This window comes from Seriola dumerili, unplaced genomic scaffold (genome assembly GCF_002260705.1).
Source record: "Seriola dumerili isolate Sdu_G_001 unplaced genomic scaffold, Sdu_1.0 BDQW01000291.1, whole genome shotgun sequence".
Lineage (NCBI taxonomy): Eukaryota > Metazoa > Chordata > Actinopteri > Carangiformes > Carangidae > Seriola > Seriola dumerili.
In genome coordinates this window covers 5715457-5734164 of record NW_019174546.1, presented here as the reverse complement: position 1 = coordinate 5734164, position 18708 = coordinate 5715457, and the positions used below count along the sequence as shown (strand labels likewise).

At 38.8% G+C, this 18708-nt stretch overlaps 2 protein-coding genes across 2 annotated transcripts; one reads left to right on the top strand and one right to left on the bottom strand.

The window, feature by feature from the left end:
* Positions 1-504: 504 nt before the first annotated feature.
* Positions 505-6998, bottom strand: LOC111231024 (ATP-binding cassette sub-family B member 8, mitochondrial-like). The gene is made up of 16 exons (XM_022757967.1): positions 6806-6998; positions 5277-5607; positions 4999-5154; positions 4145-4239; positions 3895-4000; positions 3629-3790; positions 2999-3084; positions 2786-2883; positions 2569-2674; positions 2419-2452; positions 2139-2275; positions 1945-2039; positions 1718-1851; positions 1435-1582; positions 1102-1352; positions 505-883 (listed from the first exon to the last, which is right to left on the bottom strand). The coding sequence occupies exons 1-16, from the start codon at positions 6907-6909 to the stop codon at positions 800-802; spliced, it is 2127 nt and encodes a 708-aa protein (XP_022613688.1). The 5' UTR covers positions 6910-6998; the 3' UTR covers positions 505-799.
* Positions 6999-7678: 680 nt separating this feature from the next.
* LOC111230994 (autophagy-related protein 9A-like) lies at positions 7679-18194 on the top strand. The gene is made up of 14 exons (XM_022757922.1): positions 7679-8362; positions 8523-8566; positions 8909-8973; positions 9731-9901; positions 11705-11846; positions 12024-12772; positions 13231-13384; positions 13634-13813; positions 13961-14206; positions 14542-14780; positions 14912-15005; positions 15307-15391; positions 15721-15896; positions 16069-18194. The coding sequence occupies exons 1-13, from the start codon at positions 8254-8256 to the stop codon at positions 15876-15878; spliced, it is 2436 nt and encodes an 811-aa protein (XP_022613643.1). The 5' UTR covers positions 7679-8253; the 3' UTR covers positions 15879-15896; positions 16069-18194.
* The last annotated feature ends 514 nt before the right edge of the window (positions 18195-18708 follow it).

Genomic DNA, 18708 nt, shown 5'->3' with positions numbered 1-18708 from the left:
TACAGATATCCAAAGGATGAATAAAATAATAATACCGCATAAAAAAGGAGCATTAAAGTCATACTAAATCCTGTGGGCAAGCATTCAGCCTTTGGAGGGTAGAATAATGGCTGTAAAAAGTTTGTAGTTTCCAGTAACTCTGCCACAATGGATTTGAGTTACTCAAGAGATGTAACATATAGATGGTAAGATCATATATACACTCAGGTTTCTGCCATCTGTAAAGACAGTTTAATAGTTATCATCTGTATAAGGAACTTAATATTGGTGCCAAAACAGTAGTTCCTCAACAGGTAACAGATCTAAACAGAATGGATGATGGTGGGGAGCAACTGAAGCTGACACTGTTTACAAAGCATATACTTCTCATTATATTGGTTCAGTGATTTGTCTTTTCAACCCTACACTTGTGAAAAAAAACATGCAAACTGTGCATTGTGATCCCCAAAAAGGAAAACATACATACACTCTCATCAAAACAAATTTTAATTCTTTATTCTATCACATTATAATTTTTCATTCTATACAGTATAAGAGAAAACAGAAATGAAATTCTCATTTGAGGTAAAGACTGTACAATCGTGTAGTTTGTTAAACATCACAGGGTGATCCAGTTGGTCCACTTATACAGTACATTTACATACAGAACTTTGAGAGTTTGTCATAAAAGTAGACATGGAGCTGGTAAATTTGCAATACATTATCTATCATTCATCATGTACATGCAAGCCTCCCCTATTAATTTAAAAATAAACCCTATTATTTATTATAGATTTAGAGTAAACGCATTTTGCAGTGTTCATTTCTGTCCCTCAGTTCTTTGCCTGCGGATCAGATCAGAATAAAGTCCTCCTTTGCTCAGCAGTTCCAAATGAGTCCCAGCCTTAAAAGAAAAGAGAGGAAGCTATTAGATATAATTAAAACCTACATTACACAGTACATTAAGAAGCATCCAATATATCCACATGAACTGCTGACAATTGAATGAAGGCAATTCTCCTCAGTGCTTCTTTGAATGTACAAAGATGTCTAATAAATTAGCCAAGACATTTAAAAGGAGGTACCAACACCTCTATTTCTCTGAGTACTCTGGTACCTCACCTCCACAATACGGCCATTACTCATGACACAGATGAGGTCAGCCCCTTGAATGGTGCTCAGCCGGTGGGCAATGATGAGCACAGTGCGACCCCTTGTGGCCCTGTCCAGAGCCTCCTGCACCACTCGTTCTGATTCTGCGTCCAGGGCGCTGGTGGCTTCATCCAGCACCAGGATGCTGGGGTTCTTGATCAGGGCACGGGCGATGGCAATGCGCTGTTTCTGCCCACCTGATAATGTCACACCTCGCTCACCTGGTTTTAAAAATGTAGAGCTTAGTATTGACACGTCCCAAAATTTCTTAACAGTACGAAAAGCTTAAATGAGAGCACTTACCAACCACAGTGTTATAGCCGTCTGGGAAACCTGTAATGAAGCGGTGAGCATTGGCTTGCTTGGCTGCATTAATGACCTCAGCATCTGTGGCCTCAGGCTTCCCAAAGCGGATGTTCTCCATGACAGATGATCCGAATAAAACCGGCTCCTGCACAGAGTATTGAGAGATACGGTGAGAAGTGGACAGCTAAAAATATGACAAATTAATTTTTCTATAAAACTGACTTATTATTCACATCCCTGTTTTAAAAATTGGCACGCACTAATGATAAGCAAACTTTACCTGATTAATAAATCCAATAACTTGTCCCCTGAGCCAGGATGGGTCAAGTGTACGGATGTCAAGTCCGTCCAGCATGATTACACCACTGGTCGGGTCATAGAAACGCTCTAGCAAGGACGCCACTGTGGACTTTCCTAAAATTATTTGGATTAATCATTTGTAGGCTCATTATCATATATGTTTACATGTCACACAATTACAATTAGAATTAAAATCTAAGAAATTACCTCCTCCAGATTCTCCAACAATGGCAACAGTTTTAGACGGAGGCAGCGTCAAGCTGAACTTGTTTAAAATCTGATGGCCAGGTCTTGTCGGATAACTAAAAATTCACAAAAAGAAATGAATAGATGGTATCAGTGGATGTTTATGTTCAGTTCCTGCAATCTACTTTTGTTTTGAATTAAGATAAGATTCCAACCTGAATGAAATGTTCATAAAGTCCACTCTTCCTGTCAGAGAATGGTACGGGATGCGTCCTCCCCCAGAGAGTGGGATGGTTGGCTCCAAAGCAAGGTATTCAAATACCCGGGCCCCAGAGCTTATTCCTCTCACCACCTGTAGAAAAATGTTAGAGTTGGTCAATGTTGGTCACTAGATATTTCAGATTTCGACAAATGCACACATGATATAATTCTACATTTTAAATGTGTGTCACTTAGATAACACAAGCTCTAGATATGTGTAGAATTTTTACTCACCTGTCCAAAAAGGATAGAGATACTGGCCAAGGACCTGAGCATAAAGACAATACACAAGTTATAAACTAACATCAGCCATGTTTGAACTAATACATTTAATAGTAAATAGTAATATAGAGCAATCATTGTGGAGCAAGTTGTGTCTTTTACCTCTGAACAGTCTGGGAAGCAACCAGGAAAGACATGAGGTCTCCAGGGGACAATTCGTTGCTAGAAATTAAAGTCCCTCCAGCAAAAATAGTTCCCAGAACAATGCCTGTATCAATGGTACACATTCCAAAAATATTACCATTACAGAAGCTCTGAGATACAATACCAATCTGCTTAATATTGTGTTAATCTGTTGACATTAGTAACACACACTCACAATTCAGGGCAATGTTTGACAGTCCTTGGAAAACGGCTATTCCAGCACCAAGATTTTCATTCATTTCACACGATTTGTCAACTTCATGTGAATATAACCTGGGGGAAAAGATTATGTAAATTAAAACATATTACCCCACAAATCTGAGACACAGTATACTGTGGCTCTAAAAGTACTATGGCTGTGACTATATCAGAATATACGCTCACTTACTGGAGCTCCCGCTCCTCCATGGCAAAAGCTTTCACTGTTCGCACATTGCCAAGCGCCTCATCTGCCACTCCTGTTGCTTTTGCCACCTTAAATTTAACACAATGTAAAGACACAGTCAGACATAAAGGCTTCACAATATGCAGATGGATATGTTTAAGATACATGTGTATGTTGTAAATACAGATAGTGAAATAGAATAGATAAAGGTTTTTTTGTTTAATAGCATAGTAGTGATTACTTATTTTGAGTGTCAGCGACATATCTCGCAGTGCAGGTGTTGCCACAGACATATCTTTCTGTTTGCATGTCAGCTCACAGAATGATGAAAATCAGAGAAGGAGTCAAGAGGATGTGAAGAAACTTTTCATCTGAACATTTGTGGGCAGTAGCGAGAACAGATCTATACTGTGTTAAGAGAGGAGAAGGTACAGTGCATCTGCCACATTCATGACAAGGTCTGTTCTGCTTGCCCATATCTACGACTTTTTTTTTTTTTTTTTTTTTTTTTTTTTTTTTTTTTTTTAAATTGTGGCTATTCTGACATTGCAACACCTCGTCACAACGTGGTAATGAAAGTCAATCTGTGTACAAGACACTGCAGTCCTAATGTAATACTATATTTGACCTTACCTGTTCTTGAGCCAGACGAGATAGTTTACGGAGGAATGAGCCGATGAGAGCACCAGCTCCCACTAGACAGGGAAGGACAACTACTGTCAAACCTGTGAGTTTAGGGGAGATGATGTAGAGAGAGACAAAACATCCAATTGTCTGTGTAAGACTACGCAGGCCCTGCAAATATGCAAAAAGAGCAAAAAATTGGAATTTGAAGGTTAAAACTTGCACATAGTTTACATATTACTGATTATTTTAGAACACAAATTTACACTTTATACCTGAGAGATAACCAACTTAAAGGATGACTTAAACTCCTGAATGTCTGTAGTCAAACGATTCACCAGCTGCCCAGTTTTATTGGCATCAAAGAACGCCACATCTTGCCTGAGACAAAAAAAAATAACAATGGCAGTGTTAACAATGGTTATCCTTTCTGTACTGCAGATATGGTCCATCTATAAAGTCAACAGTAGATAACCCGTGCAACCGTGACCGCATGTGTCTAATCACTGCTTTTGTGATGTGTACCTCAGTAAGGATGCAAAAAGGGTCTTTCTCATGTCTGCTGCCACTCTCTCTCCCACCTTTGAAAGCAGGATAATGTAGCCAGATGTCAGCAGGCCCTGAACAAAAGAAGTGATTAATGACCAATGGAACAGGCCATTTTCCAGAAAACAGCTGTGACATTTATAATTTTTTGTGCTTTTTTTTTTTTTTAATTTTTTTTTTTATATGAAAGCAAACTGAACAGAGCATGCAGATGTGTAAAGCAAACAAGCACCTTAACTAACTAGAGGAAAAAATTGAACTTTCTGAAACAATCAGATCTGTGAGCCGCATGTGAATGGACAGATTTATTGAAACAAAAGGAACACTTTATAATATACTGTAATACAACAACACACAAACTACACTATAGTATAACAAGCTTCATAGAGGGGGTACTTATTCAGAGCTGTTGTATTGGCACGCATTATATTGTCCTGGTGTTGCTTTTATTGCATCCACCCCCTACATTTCTTCTCAGTTAATTTACAGAGAAATAAATGTCCAGTTTATTTCATCCCCTACAATATATTGCAATTACATATTGTAAACGCTACATTTACCTCAGGTCTCCTTGTTGAAGTACAACACCTCACCAGGAAATCATAGTTATATATAGAGGTATATCTCCACTTGACAGCAAAAAAAAAAAAAACTATGGTAGAAATGTATAATAATACTACACATGCTCACACATGCTCAGAGCTACTTCATTTCTTATTGATAAAGACCCTGCTTAGCTCATCATAGACTGATTCTACTCAACTCTTGTTGAAGTACTGCCTCACTAAGTTGTGCAACTGCTTTGAAAAATGACACCTTTCTTGTGTACTTACTTGGATACCATACAGTCCGAGCAGTTTCATGGCAGGACCTCTTATCTCATGGGCATAATTCCCAGTGTGTTCTCTCAGATAACGTGCCACAATATTCACCAGATCCCCAAGTATCAGGGGGATTTGAATATTCAAGATAGCTGCACCAAAAGCAAGCTGAAAAAAAAAATTATTATGTTTATTTGATTAGCATAAATTACATGTCACTACCTTAAGCATGTGTCACATCATATTTTATAACGCTGGCATTACATTCTAGTGAACTGATTCAGACTTACCACAACAGCCCCGATGAGAGCAAAGAACTGAGGTTTGACAAATTCCCACAGGATGTGCCATTTGAACTCAGGCACAGGGCTTTTAGCTACAACTTCCACTGGGGTGTTATTATTCACATCTGCCTCGCAGTAAGCTACATGGCAAAACAGTCGTGCAGACACAGTGAGTACTGCTGGTCCCAGGATGAACTTAAGAGCCACTCCTGGGGGTTTGGATGTTTGGGTGGCAGACTGGCGGACAGCTCTCTGAGTAAGGCTCCAAATACGACTGACAGCATTTCCAGGCTGTTGTGAGGAGCTGTATCCATTAGATCCTGGAGATATATACCACCTGGATATGATGAAGAATATTAACACAATTAGACATTCAATCTAAATCATTAAAGTTTTGCAAAGCCAATTTAACAAAAGCAATATCTCTAAGAACTCTACATGCATTATAGTCTGTCAGTTTTTTGGCTTAAAATGTTTAGTCTGATCTGAGTCTGAGCAATTATCATTATCAGTTAACCTGCCAATTATCTTCTGAATTAATTTATATTAATTGTTATCTAATGTTGGAGTTGCTCTAGGAAGTGTGGCCCAATCGAAAACCACATTTTTGAGGCTGATATGAATGTCTAAATTTTAGAGTTGACAAAATCTGATAATTATATTTCAGCCTAAAGAATTTTCTTTTTAAATAAGCACATAACATAAACTAGAGGGGCACTCATAGAGTGCAGACCTCTGCCAAGGCCAATGTCAAACAACATACACCAGACTTCAGAGAAAGAAAACAGTAAATGATCCATATCTGCACCATAATTTAATGGGATCTTCCCTTGTCCATGCCTCCACCAAGTTTGATGAAAATCAGTGCATTTTGCATACTCCTGCTGACAAATAAACCCACACAGATGAAAACATAACCTCCTTGGCAGAGGAGACAAACCATCTTGACACACATCAAAATGCATTCTGTGCTGGACGTTTTTAGAATTGAAAACTTAGCTAGTTAGTACACTCTTTACCCACTTACATATAGGCTGATCCAGATATATCTATAATAAGCCCATACATCGACCTGGCCGATTTATTGATCACCAGGCGGAACGATAGCAGCCACCAATAAGTCTTTCACTATACATGTGAATACTGTGAGTATAAACCTCAATCTGCTTCCAAAACCTAAAGCTATTAAATTTACAGTAATGTAACTGTAGAAAGCAGCACATGAAAGCTGGAGCATCCAAGTGTTGAAACTGCTGATTTCTGTAACAGGACTTTAGCGTGAAAATGGTTACTAATTACGTTTCGATGGACTCGTCGATTGATTTTCTTACTGTTTTAGCTCTAGTGGAACTCAAACACACAAGTACATGCCATTGCACCTACCTATTTATATCTGAATACAAAACAACTATGTCGAGATGTACTGTATAGAAACTAAAAGTAGGCCAGGCTTGTCAGTATTGATTAATTAACTTATATATCGGATACAGATCAGCTGTCATTAGCTAAAATAGCAACAGGTTAGATTACCCTACCGTGACAGTTTCCATATGTCTGCTGTTTTATTACATCGCGTGTACAACGACAATGACCGTACTGGAGCAGCGACGCTTGCTTTACCACAGAGTATCTGAAACATGATGTATGCTTATTTCAGTGACCCCAAGCTCATTAGGTCAATATAATCGTTAAGCGTTACAGTAATCCAGAGGCAACCCGTAGGCTGCCATGTTGGTACTGGCCCAGAATGCATTTCTGTACCTATACAGGACCTAATATTTACTGTGGGTATTTGTTTGAGACAACAGAGTGCAACTTTTTTTCACAACAGGCATTATGCTGAAGAATTTTAAGCGATTTATACACCACTGTTAAACAGAGACGCGACAAAATCGGACTTTCTTCGGGAAAACTCAAGAAAACTACAACCCTTTACCGGAAATGACGACAGGTATGCCGCATTTAGTCAGATAGTGTAAATCGTAATTATGAGGATCCTAGTGGGAAAACTGTCCACGACAATCTCCAAATTGTGAATCTGAGTCGGATATATTGAGAATGTCTTGCACTTACTATATCTCACACTTAGTAAAAGGACCTTTGAACACTTTAAGAAACTTCTCAAAACGGCAGAAGACAGAATCAAATTCACCGTTAACTCAATCGATTCAGCTGACTGCATAGACCAACACAAATACGTACCACAACAAAAGTAGCACATTTTGGCTATTTATCTGATGTGATTACAAGGTTAACATTGCCACCTTGTGTCAACACATCCAATATATCCATGTTCCAACTGGTGTTTTTCTTGTTCTTCCTAATCTACTGACACCTCGTGAATGCAGCATTAAACCCAAAGTGACGTCAATGACGTTTTGTTGACATTTGTTTGTGAAAGACAAAAACAGTGGACACACACAGGATAGTGTATTTTTGGAAACCGACTAACGGACCTCGCGGCAGGCTGAAGACCACCGTATCATGATTAAACATAGCCGTGTGTATTAAACGAGCTCTGGCCAAGATTGGACTCAAAGCAAAGACGAAAGAAGATCAAGAGCAGCAGATGGACGGACCAAGTCGGGAACAAAACAAACCGTTGTCACCCTGACTACACGAGTGGCTGAATCATTCACAGGCTAGCCAACCATCACACTGTTGGCTTAGGTAGTTAGCTTACATGTAGGTATTTTAAATTCATTAGTTATCTAACGAATACTTGTCTACTAAATTTTAAACTGCTTTCTTGTATTTAACATGTTATCGTGGTAGTGTAAGGTTACACAAGCGCCGTCCGTCAGACTAGCAAGTTAGCAAGCTAATGTTAGCTGTAGCTAACGTTACCCTTTCTTGAACTGCTTGAGCTGCCTAGTAGCTAGTTACAGTTATGTAGCTTAGGTTGCGAGACTGCATTCGTTTCGGACAGTGTTTACTACAAGTAGCTCGTCAGTTGGGAGTGACCCTAAGAATGTGAAGCACAATGGCCAATCTTGAAGCTTACCAGGAGTATCAGAGAATTGAGGACTTTGAGGAGGACTCGCCACCCGGGGAGGAGGATTTACTGGTGCATGTGCCTGAAGGCCTGAAAGGTAATCATGTCACTAAGACAAAAGTACAAATGGTCTTTATCTATTATTGGCTGACTGCATTGTGAGAGTTTCATACCTGATAAATACGTTGGTTGTCTGAAAAAGATGTTGCAACTGGGTCATGTTTGATCAGAGTTTAATGCTTTAATTTCTGTTACAGATTCATGGCACCACATCAAGAACCTGGATAATTTCTTCACAAGGATATCCTTTAAATTACAGTGTAGTTTAATAGCTGGTCTAGCAAAGTGTATTGTCATTGCATATGTCACTGGCATCATGTCATGCTGACTCACAAACGTATTAAGATGCTTGTGAGTAGTCATATTTAGAAACTGCTGAATTTCACAATGTTTACTTCTTGACTGCCATATACTTGGACTATAGGGATCAATGTGAAAGTGAATTTTCTACAGAAACTTGAGTTTGATTTGTGATATCTTGTGTTTTTCCCATGATTACCCTTTCTTGACCAATGTGACTGTATAAGACTGTCATGTTTAATGTTTTCAGTGTATTTCAGATTTTCCTTAACCAGCTGTCTACATCTATCATTTTCATCAAAAGAATGGCTTTGCTTGTATGATGTTGTCAGAGTTCTTTGAACTTGTGTAAGTATTAGAAACTACAGAGTTAATTATGTTGAGATTGATTGAGCTCAAACATTAGATGAGTTGAGTTTTCAGTTCCAACAGGATGCTTTCATTTCAGTAAGATATAGGCCTTATGTATATCACTGGTACTTTTTCATGTTGTTGTGACAGTCAAGTGTGCCTCAGGCATCAGCATGAACAAGCTCAACTGCATGATTTCAACAGCACCTGTACATAAACCCATGTGAAAAATTTTTTTCCTTTAGTATCTTAGCATTTCTCATGTTATACTCTATTCTGCTAGCCTTAATCAGTTCATTTTGGGCCAGTACGTCAGTGCATAATATTGTTTATTTTATTGGCCTGCTGCTTGATACCATGCCAGTAGGCCATCACTGTTATTCTCCCGGTCCTGGTCTGATGTATGTCTGAATCTGCCCACAGTGGGCTAATTAATATACGGCCCATTAAACCATTAGCTGTTGAAAATCTGTCCTCATACCGACAGCTAAAAACAAACCTCAGCCTGTCAACATATTTAATAAGGGAACTGCAATTGATCTGTCTTAAACGCACTATTATGAATTAATTGCTTGTCAATATATGCAGAGTGTACTGTCTGTTTCTTGATAGTTCAAAATTAAATATTGTCACTTATCTCAATTTACTATATACCAGTTTTAATCAATAGTCATTGTTATTTTTTTGGGTTATCTAGTGTTTTTACTGTCATGAAGTATGAAGCCTAATCTCTGGTTCTCTTGTCTCGTCACAGTCAGCTTTTGTTTGTTGTCACATTCACAACGTTCCTTGTCAACTGCGTGGAGTATGATGTCCTTTTTGCCAATCGAGCAGTCAACCACACCGGGCCAGGCCAGAACCCCTTGGACAGGAACAAAGTCACTCTCCCAGATGCCATCCTGCCTAGCCAGCAGTGCACTCAGAGGTAATGATGTCTTATGTTGAGCTTTAGTGTGTGAGAGGGTTTTTTTTTCCTGTTGCGGAAAATGAGTGGAAAAGCCAAGGTGAATTAATTGAAAAAGCTATACAGTCACATAAAATTATGTCTGATGTGCTTGTCCTCACATTTCAGCCAGTTTGATTAGATACTTTGTTCTGAAGCACACAAAGTCTTGGATATTATAAGAACCCTTTTGGAAGCAGGCCTTTAGAGGGATTTAAGTTGTCTGGCTTAATACAGTTGTAATTAGACTTTCAGACTTAATTTCTTATTGGATTGTGTGAGATGTGGCTTCAGACAGCAAGACACAGTCACATTCACAGAGTTGGAACAGTAGCCTGTTTAGTTGTACCCTGTGGGTTTCTTGGTTTACCCTAGAAAATGATGAGCACTCTCTTGTATTTGTAATGCTAAACAATGACTCTTTTAACTCTTATTAACTGTCAGCACTGTTAGCTGTGATTTAAAAAGACATGCTCTTATAATCAACTTGTATGAGATGAACACTCAACCATCTATGTGCTGACCTGAGTATCCATTTTATTCTTTAGACATAAAAGAAGCAGCCTTTAACACATAAAACATTTGACAATGTGACCAACGTGTTGTATTTTTAATTGTGCAGTATTTCTTTTTAAACATCTGTCAAATTAAACTTATTCATCTTGGAAATAGTTTTAATACCAGTGGTAATAACAGAATACCAGGACAGCTAGCATTAAAGTTTGCCACTGATTTAAAACAGTTCAAAATGAAACAAGGTTTGAATTTCTGTTTTTTTCTGTTTTTATTGGATTGAAATGTTGTTTTTAAGTCTATTTCATTTCAAGAACAGGTGATGTCAGTTTCTATGAAATTTCTTTCTTTCTCAGTTTTGTTGTTTATTTCAACCTGAGATTGGTAGCTTCGAATTGCAACATGTGTTCACACTGGCTTTAGGGAACAGGGCAGTGTAATTGATAGCTTCACTCCAGCCGAGCTACTGACAACTTGGCTGTGCCAGCAAGCTGCCAACCACATGACCTCCCCCTCCAGCCCTGTGTTGTCATATTTTTTTCCCTAAGAAGTACCCTTGCCTCTGCTTGTTTTCTCGAACTAGCTCATAGGCCTCTCATCATCAATTTCTTCCTCATTCTGACTGTGTCTCAGAAGTCAAATATCAAAGTCAATGACGTACAACAGCTTGGAATTCTAATTTGGGAACAGCTTGTCCAACAGTTTGGAGTCTCTCTGTCCTCATACCCCATCTCTAGTTTCCCTTTTAAAACCAGATACTTGATACTTGAGAACATTTTAATGTTTTTTTAATATGTCTGAAAATGAATCCTATATGAAATGATATAGAAATTACTTAATAGAGCATCAATCAGGTGAGGGCTGATGTGTGTTTGTAAGAACAAATTACTGATGCTCAGCATGTTCTGTGTTTTGATATGGGATACTTGGAACCTTCCTTAATTATAGAGTGAAGTAAGCAGGCCACCTCACCCAAAACCTGTAAACAGGAGCTCAGTGCCAGTTTAATAGATTACAACATACACTGAGAGCAACAGTTTTCTCATCTGTTTATCATATTTTAAATTGCATACTAAATAAAGTTCAGTCATAACAGGAGTGGGCATGTCATATTTTTGCTGTTGCATATCTACTTCAAACATTTTTCAGTAATTCTGATACCCAGATTTCAAATAGGCCTCATGAAAAAACAAGTGGTCAAGACTTGTTTTTTTCTAATAAACTTTGTAAGCTTTTTTTGCGATGCTTCTACTCTCTCTGTTTTCCATTCAGGATTCAAGAGAACAGCTGGATTATATTTCTTCTCATCATGGCAGCCATCTTCTGGATCTATCGACTTGTTAAAGTCTTTTGCAATGTTCTGAGCTACTGGGAGATCAGGCAGTTCTACATCAAAGCACTGAAGATCAGAATGGTAAGTGCTACACCTGGAGACCTGTACCAAAAGTGCTGCAGAAAATGGTTATCCAAATCCATCTCGTTGCAGGTTTCTTGCACTTATTGTAAGAAGAGATATGATGATGCCACTGATTTGAGTTGTGGTGTCATGCATTGACAGTTTACTTTTTTGCTCTGTGTCTCTTTATACCAGGATGAACTATGCAACTTCACATGGCAGGAAGTTCAGGACCGGCTCATCAGCCTGCAGCGAGAACAGCAAATGTGCATACACAAGAAAGAGCTGACAGAACTTGACATCTATCACCGTATCCTGCGATTCAAGAACTACATGGTGGCCATGATAAACAAATCACTGCTGCCAGTGCAGCTGCAGCTCCCCCTGCTGGGCAATGTGGTGTTCCTCACCCAGGGCCTCAAGTACAACTTTGAGCTCATCCTCTTCTGGGGTCCTGGCTCTCTGTTTCAGAATAAGTGGAACCTGCACCCCAAGTACAAGCGGAATGGGAACCGCCTAGAGCTTGCCCAGCAGCTTAGCAGAGTCATCCTGCTAATGGGTTTGGCCAATTTGCTGCTGTGCCCCTTCATCCTGGTGTGGCAGGTGCTGTACGCTTTCTTCAGCTATACAGAAGTGATCCGCAGAGAACCTGGAAGCCTGGGTGCACGGCGCTGGTCCCTGTATGGTCGTCTATACCTGCGTCACTTCAATGAGCTGGACCATGAGCTGCATGGACGTCTAGGTCGTGGCTACAAGCCCACTTCCAAATACATGAATTCCTTTACATCACCACTGCTGACTGTGCTTGCAAAGAACTTTGCCTTCTTCTCAGGCTCAGTATTGGCTGTTCTCATTGCACTGACAGTCTATGATGAAGACGTTCTGACAGTGCAGCACATTCTGACTGCTATCACTGTGCTGGGGGTGGTTATTACTATTGCCAGGTGAGTTTTCAGAGCCATTTTTTTTCCTGAGACCATTTCTGAATCACTCCCTGTAGGTGTAAAACTTAAGGAGGTTGTCAGTACTACGTTTCCTTTGCTATTTATACTAAGATATACAAACATTTACATCTGTATATTGTGATGTAATTTCATTTGCAGCTTTTTCTCCTGTTTATTGAAATTGAGTGATTCATTTATTTCATTTATATTTTATGGGTTGCAGAACCTTTCCTACTTGTGGGGGCAATTATCTGATGAGGAAACTACTTTTATTTACAACTGTAGTCATCTTGCATATCACTTATTTATTAACATGTTTCCCAATCAGTCACAGATTTTCAATCAAAATGAAACGTAATAAACCCTTAAGTTTTCTTAATTCACTTATCTCACATGTACAGATACTGTACAGTGGTACTGTTGAAAAATGTTCACATTTTGTACATGTCCAATGCCAGGTCCTTCATCCCAGATGAGCATATGGTGTGGTGTCCAGAACAGCTGCTGCAGTGCATGCTGGCACACATTCACTACATGCCAGACCACTGGAGGGGCAGTGCTAACAAGAGTGAGACCCGTGACGAGGTGGCACAGCTGTTCCAGTACAAAGCGGTGAGGATGGGAGAAACACATTTATCACACTCAAACTGAAATTATGGATGTATTTTGGTTGTGATTGATGAAGTTGTTCAAGTAGCATCTGGTCATTATTAAGTCTTAGTCAGGCAGGGTACAGTCAGATTGTAAGATCACTTGATTTATTGACACATTCTTGGGAACATTGATCAACTTGTGACTTTATCTGGAATATGAATATTTGAACAATTAGAGAACTTATGATGTTGTCTGTGTCCAAATCAGGTGTTTATCTTGGAGGAGTTGCTCAGTCCCATCGTCACACCCTTCATTCTCATCTTTCTTTTGAGGAACAAGTCTCTAGAGATCATTGACTTCTTCAGAAACTTTACTGTGGAGGTAGTTGGAGTTGGAGACATCTGTTCCTTTGCACAGATGGATATCAGACGCCATGGAAACCCAACAGTAAGGCTTTTTCCTGCTGTCATACAGCCAGCCTATTCAATACATTTGTGGAATTGAAGAAAGGCTAATCCATAATAAGCTTATGTCTCAGTGAATACTGTGATAATGTTGTTTCTTGACTTTATGTATCTTTGGATGTCTCTGCAGTGGATGTCGGAGGGCCAAACAGAGGCCTCTATATACCAACAGGCTGAGAATGGCAAGACAGAATTGTCCCTGATGCATTTCACCATTAAGAATCCACGCTGGCAGCCGCCACAGGAGAGCTCAGTGTTTATCAGCCATCTAAAGGAGAAGGTGCATCATGATGCGCAGGGTGGCCCCTCCACCCAGCTGCTGCTTTCTGAGGCTCCTCTCTGCACCTCACTGCAATCCAATGAGTCTGCCACTGGGGTAAGAAACCCTGACCATGGAGATAACACATGTACCACACATGAGCTGAATATATAAGTCATGTTAAGTGAATTGTATTGTCTGTAAATATTGGAAGCTGTATGGAGACTGTCATCTTATGTGATAAACAGTAATACATTAACAACAGCATACATGTTAATGAAAAATGTTCATTATTCATATTTAAATACTTCTAGAATATTTTTTTCTACATAAGCCATTTAACCATAAACAACTTGATATTTTACCCCCCAAAAAATTACCCTGTAATTCTCCTGTAATTTTTTTTCTATGATTTTATTTACTTGCACTGTATTGTATGGTGTTGCTTCCAGCCTGATAATCTGTTGGCCAGTGTCCTGGCCCACCCCATTCTAACTGCATCCGGACTACAAGGACGAGACCATCACTTCATCCCACCAAGCACCGCTGCATCTGCTGCTGCCAGTGTCCTGGCCTCTTTGTCCACCTCCCAGCTTGCACATACCAGCCGCGGCCGCTCACAGGGTCTCCTGCCCTCCTCCGTCCACCCCGAGAGCACCATGTACCGCAGTGATCGCACCATCATTGACAGGTTTTTAATCAGCCACTGTATTTACTTCTGCATTATTTACATAATGAAGCTACATTAGCGTATGTTGAAACCACTAAATAAATGCAAAGACTTGAGCATCATCAGCTTTGATTAACACGTTTCTTTTTCAGTATGTCCAACAGTGACTCACGCATCCGGAGCAATCCGCTGCACTCAGAATTCGCCTCCGCAGAGATGAGCCTCCATGCCATCTACATGCATGAGGTGATTTACTTTACCATAAACTATAGCTTTTGGACATTATTATTATTATACCTAGCCTCCTTTTCCTGTTGTGTGCCTGGAGTTTTAAAGTTATACTCCACAAAAAGTCAAATAATAATAAATAATAAATAATTTTTCAGTGGAAAAAAATGTATCAAAACATCTACTTTTAAGTCTGCATGGATGAATGTTTGATGCGCAAAAGATCAAGTTTGGGTGAAACACCGCTTTGAGTATTCCTTGTGCACCACTAGTCAAAGGCGCCGTTATCTTGTACACTGACAATTGCTTGTTTCTTCAGCTCCACCAGCAGAGCTCCCACCCACAGAGAAGTTCAGGGCAGTGGCAGAGCACAGTGCCAATGAGAGATCTGCACACAAACACTGGTAAATGAAAATATTGATTCTTAACTTTGGCATATCAAAAAGTTCTGTTTAGGGGAATTGAACATTTAAAACTACAGTAAGAAATATTTTTGATATTTGGTTTGAGTAAGTTACTTACAAGGACAATGACTTTAGAATAGATTGGAACAGAGTTTAGGTTTAATTCCCAAATCTTTGGAAGTAGTAACATTTGTTTAAGCGTATTGAAACTGTTAATCTATATAAAAAAAAAAACATCTAAAAATACTGAACATTAAATCTGTAGTGTTAACTAAACGAAAATGGAAAATTTTGAAATTTAAACCAGACTATCCTAAAACTCTTATCAGGCTTCCAGGCACATAGTGGTCTTGGTTCCAGCATGTCCATGCCCACCGTTGTCCACCTTGGCGGCTGGCAGGAGGAGGAAGAGGAAGATGAGGATGAAGATGATCAGGAGATTAACAGTGGATCTACTCCAAAGCAGGGCACCAGGAGTAGTTGTTGAAGTGCCTTATGTCATAAGGTATATACTTAATTTTTAAACTCTAAGATGATACTTGTCCACGATCTATGCTTTGTGATTTTGTATTCTGTGACATACTAGTTTGTTGCACCTAACAACAATGGCCTTTTATCCGACAAAGGATAATTTGCCATGATAATTTCTCTTCTCTTTTTTTTTATTTTTTTTATAGTGTTTACATTTTACTTTCTTCGATGAACATTGTGGCCTTAGATGATCTTCATGGAGAATTTAGCATGGACCTTTAAAACAACATTCATTCATTAGTGGGAGGGGCTCACTGAATAACCACTGTCCCTGCACCTCCACGCCTCATCCTGTCACATCAGGCAGACTATGGCATCAGGGAAACCATATGTCTTCCGTCCGTTTCATCAAGATCTTGTAATAAACATGTACAGACAACTGCAAAGTATATGTGACAGAGACAATATAGTGTATCCATAGGATAAATGTGGGATAATGGATGTGGGCACTTTTATTGTGGAATGCAAAAGGCAAAGGTTCATCACAACTTCTCCAAAGCCTCTGTGTGCATGATTCATCTATTTTGTGCATCACAAGGTTTTACAGTGTGAATCTAATTGAACATTTCACAGAGTGGCATCTTGGTCTGTGCTACAGAGACTGCAAGCTGTATGTTAGCTGCCTGAACAATTTTGATCATCTGGAGAAAAAAAAAAAAAATACAGTATTTCAAGTTGTGCTGTTTAACCCTGGTGATTTGTAAATACACTTTTTTCGTCTTACTCATTCTTTAAAAGTCCACATTTTTACTACCAGATCTAATCCTTTAAAAAGATACCAAGTATTGATATGATAAAGAGCTGACTGTACAGTGGCTGTACAACTTCAGCACCGTGTGTACCTAGCAAAAGCCCATTGGGTTTGATAAAAACACATCTTTAAACTAGGCATACACATGCTTTGATGCTGCTCTCTGTGTTTAGCGATCCTAAGTGCAGATTTTGTCCAGTATTAAATTTTTCGACAGCTGATCTATCAAGGCATTGCTTTTCCTTAAAAACAGGAGTGAAATTTGGCCTCCAAGTACAGTTGGCATCAAAATCTCAATGCAGATAGAAGATGTCTTTTTAATTCTCTTAAGGCTGGACATAAAGTCAGCTTTATGCCTTAACACCCATATAAACATATGTATTTAAATCCAAGTTTTCCATATTACCTCAGTGGTGGTGAAGAAAAACTAATACTCCAATCAGTACCTCTGCAGTGTATTTACTCATGTGTAAATATATACTCATATGTTTTTTTTGCAGTGTACAGATGCATCTTTTAACTGCATTTTGATTTTTAATGGCAGGTGTAAATGGAACCCATTTCGATTTCTGTTCCTATTTCTTGTCCAGAAGAAGTTTTAAGTCAGATATCCCAGCAATGGGGAGGAATCTTTTTCTTTTTTTTTTTTTTAAACAACAAAACAGGGTGGTATTGCTTTTACAAATCTTTGTTGTGCACATCAGCATTTTGTTTGTGTCCATTTCCCAAAAAGCTCACATATAAATGGAAGTTTATCATAAGGGCCGATGTCAGAGCGTGTGCTGTAGCTTCTGCAGCTTTAGGTTTTAAGATTTTAGGACAGGACAGTTGCTCTCAGGCTTTATATTTTTTCAGGCTTTACACTTTCAAAGTAAGAGCATGAGGAGAAAAAAGCCTTTCCACAGTCAGCATCATTTGTTCGCTTTAAGAGTATTTATTACCTGTTTTCCCCCAGATATTTAATTGATATATATGTATTATTTATTTCAACAAAAATAGTTAGATTGTTTTGTCAAATAATTTACTTTCATAAAAGCTTATAATCTTATTCATGAAAGAAATGGCATGTACCCCCCCTCACTAACAGTAGTTTCAGAAAACAAATTTTACTTTTAAAGTTGTGATATAAAGGTTTTATTAATGCAAAAATAACATGCCCAGCTGCCTGATGTTGAATGTGATTTAAACTTAAAATAAACTGGGACTACATCTAGTTGTTGCTGTAGTGCGTAAAATATCACTCTTATCTATTTTTGTTGCATTCTACAAAGATCACAGTAACATAGATCTCATCCTCCACTACTGCAAGACTTTAGAGGGTACAGATATGTCTGTGCCGTCTCACGTGTTAAGAAACTATTCCACTTTCTTTGTGAGTGTTTGTGTGTCTGTAGAAGGAATGCATTTTGACACCTGCTTAGTTATGCTAACACAAACTCAGAATTTTGCACTGAAAAAACAAACCATTTTTTAAAATGTTTTGCTGTGTGTGTGCGTGTGTGTGTGTGTGTGTGTGTGTGTGTCTCTGTCTCTCTCTCTCTCTCTCTATATATATATATATATATATACACATATATATACATATATATACATATACATATATGTATGTGTTTATATATACACACACACACACACATATATATATATATACATATAATATGATATAAATATACAGTACTTGCATCAGTTACACTTTAGAAAGGGCAGGTCTCAAAAGGGACACCAAGTCAATCTCCATCCTAAACGACCTCTTCTCATTTTTTGTATATAAGCATAGCATCAGCACATATTGTAATGTCATTGTCCACAGCAGACCATCTGGAAACACTGTGGCCAATCACATAAGGTCATTCTTACCTCTGGTTAGTAAAAAGTTTGCCCTGTAGGGGATGATGTGTGTTTCTGACACACACTTAAATACATGGGTATTGTGGTCACTGTTTATTTATGGTTCATCTTACAAATGCAGTGAGTTGATGTTGCAGAGACACTGGAGCTCAGCTTTGTGCACAGAGTCTCCACATGTACACCTCAC

Bases quoted from the DNA above. Each gene is read 5' to 3' on its own strand.
- LOC111230994 (XM_022757922.1), top strand. From the start codon at position 8,254: ATGGCCAATCTTGAAGCTTACCAGGAGTATCAGAGAATTGAGGACTTT. The intron at 8,567-8,908 runs ATATCCTTTAAA...CCAGCTGTCTAC, and splicing joins TGGATAATTTCTTCACAAGG to ATCTATCATTTTCATCAAAA. The intron at 15,392-15,720 runs GTAAATGAAAAT...AACTCTTATCAG, and splicing joins AGATCTGCACACAAACACTG to GCTTCCAGGCACATAGTGGT.
- LOC111231024 (XM_022757967.1), bottom strand. From the start codon at position 6,909: ATGTTTCAGATACTCTGTGGTAAAGCAAGCGTCGCTGCTCCAGTACGG. The intron at 5,608-6,805 runs GTAGGGTAATCT...CATCATATCCAG, and splicing joins GACATATGGAAACTGTCACG to GTGGTATATATCTCCAGGAT. The intron at 2,675-2,785 runs GTGAGTGTGTGT...CCATTGATACAG, and splicing joins GTCAAACATTGCCCTGAATT to GCATTGTTCTGGGAACTATT.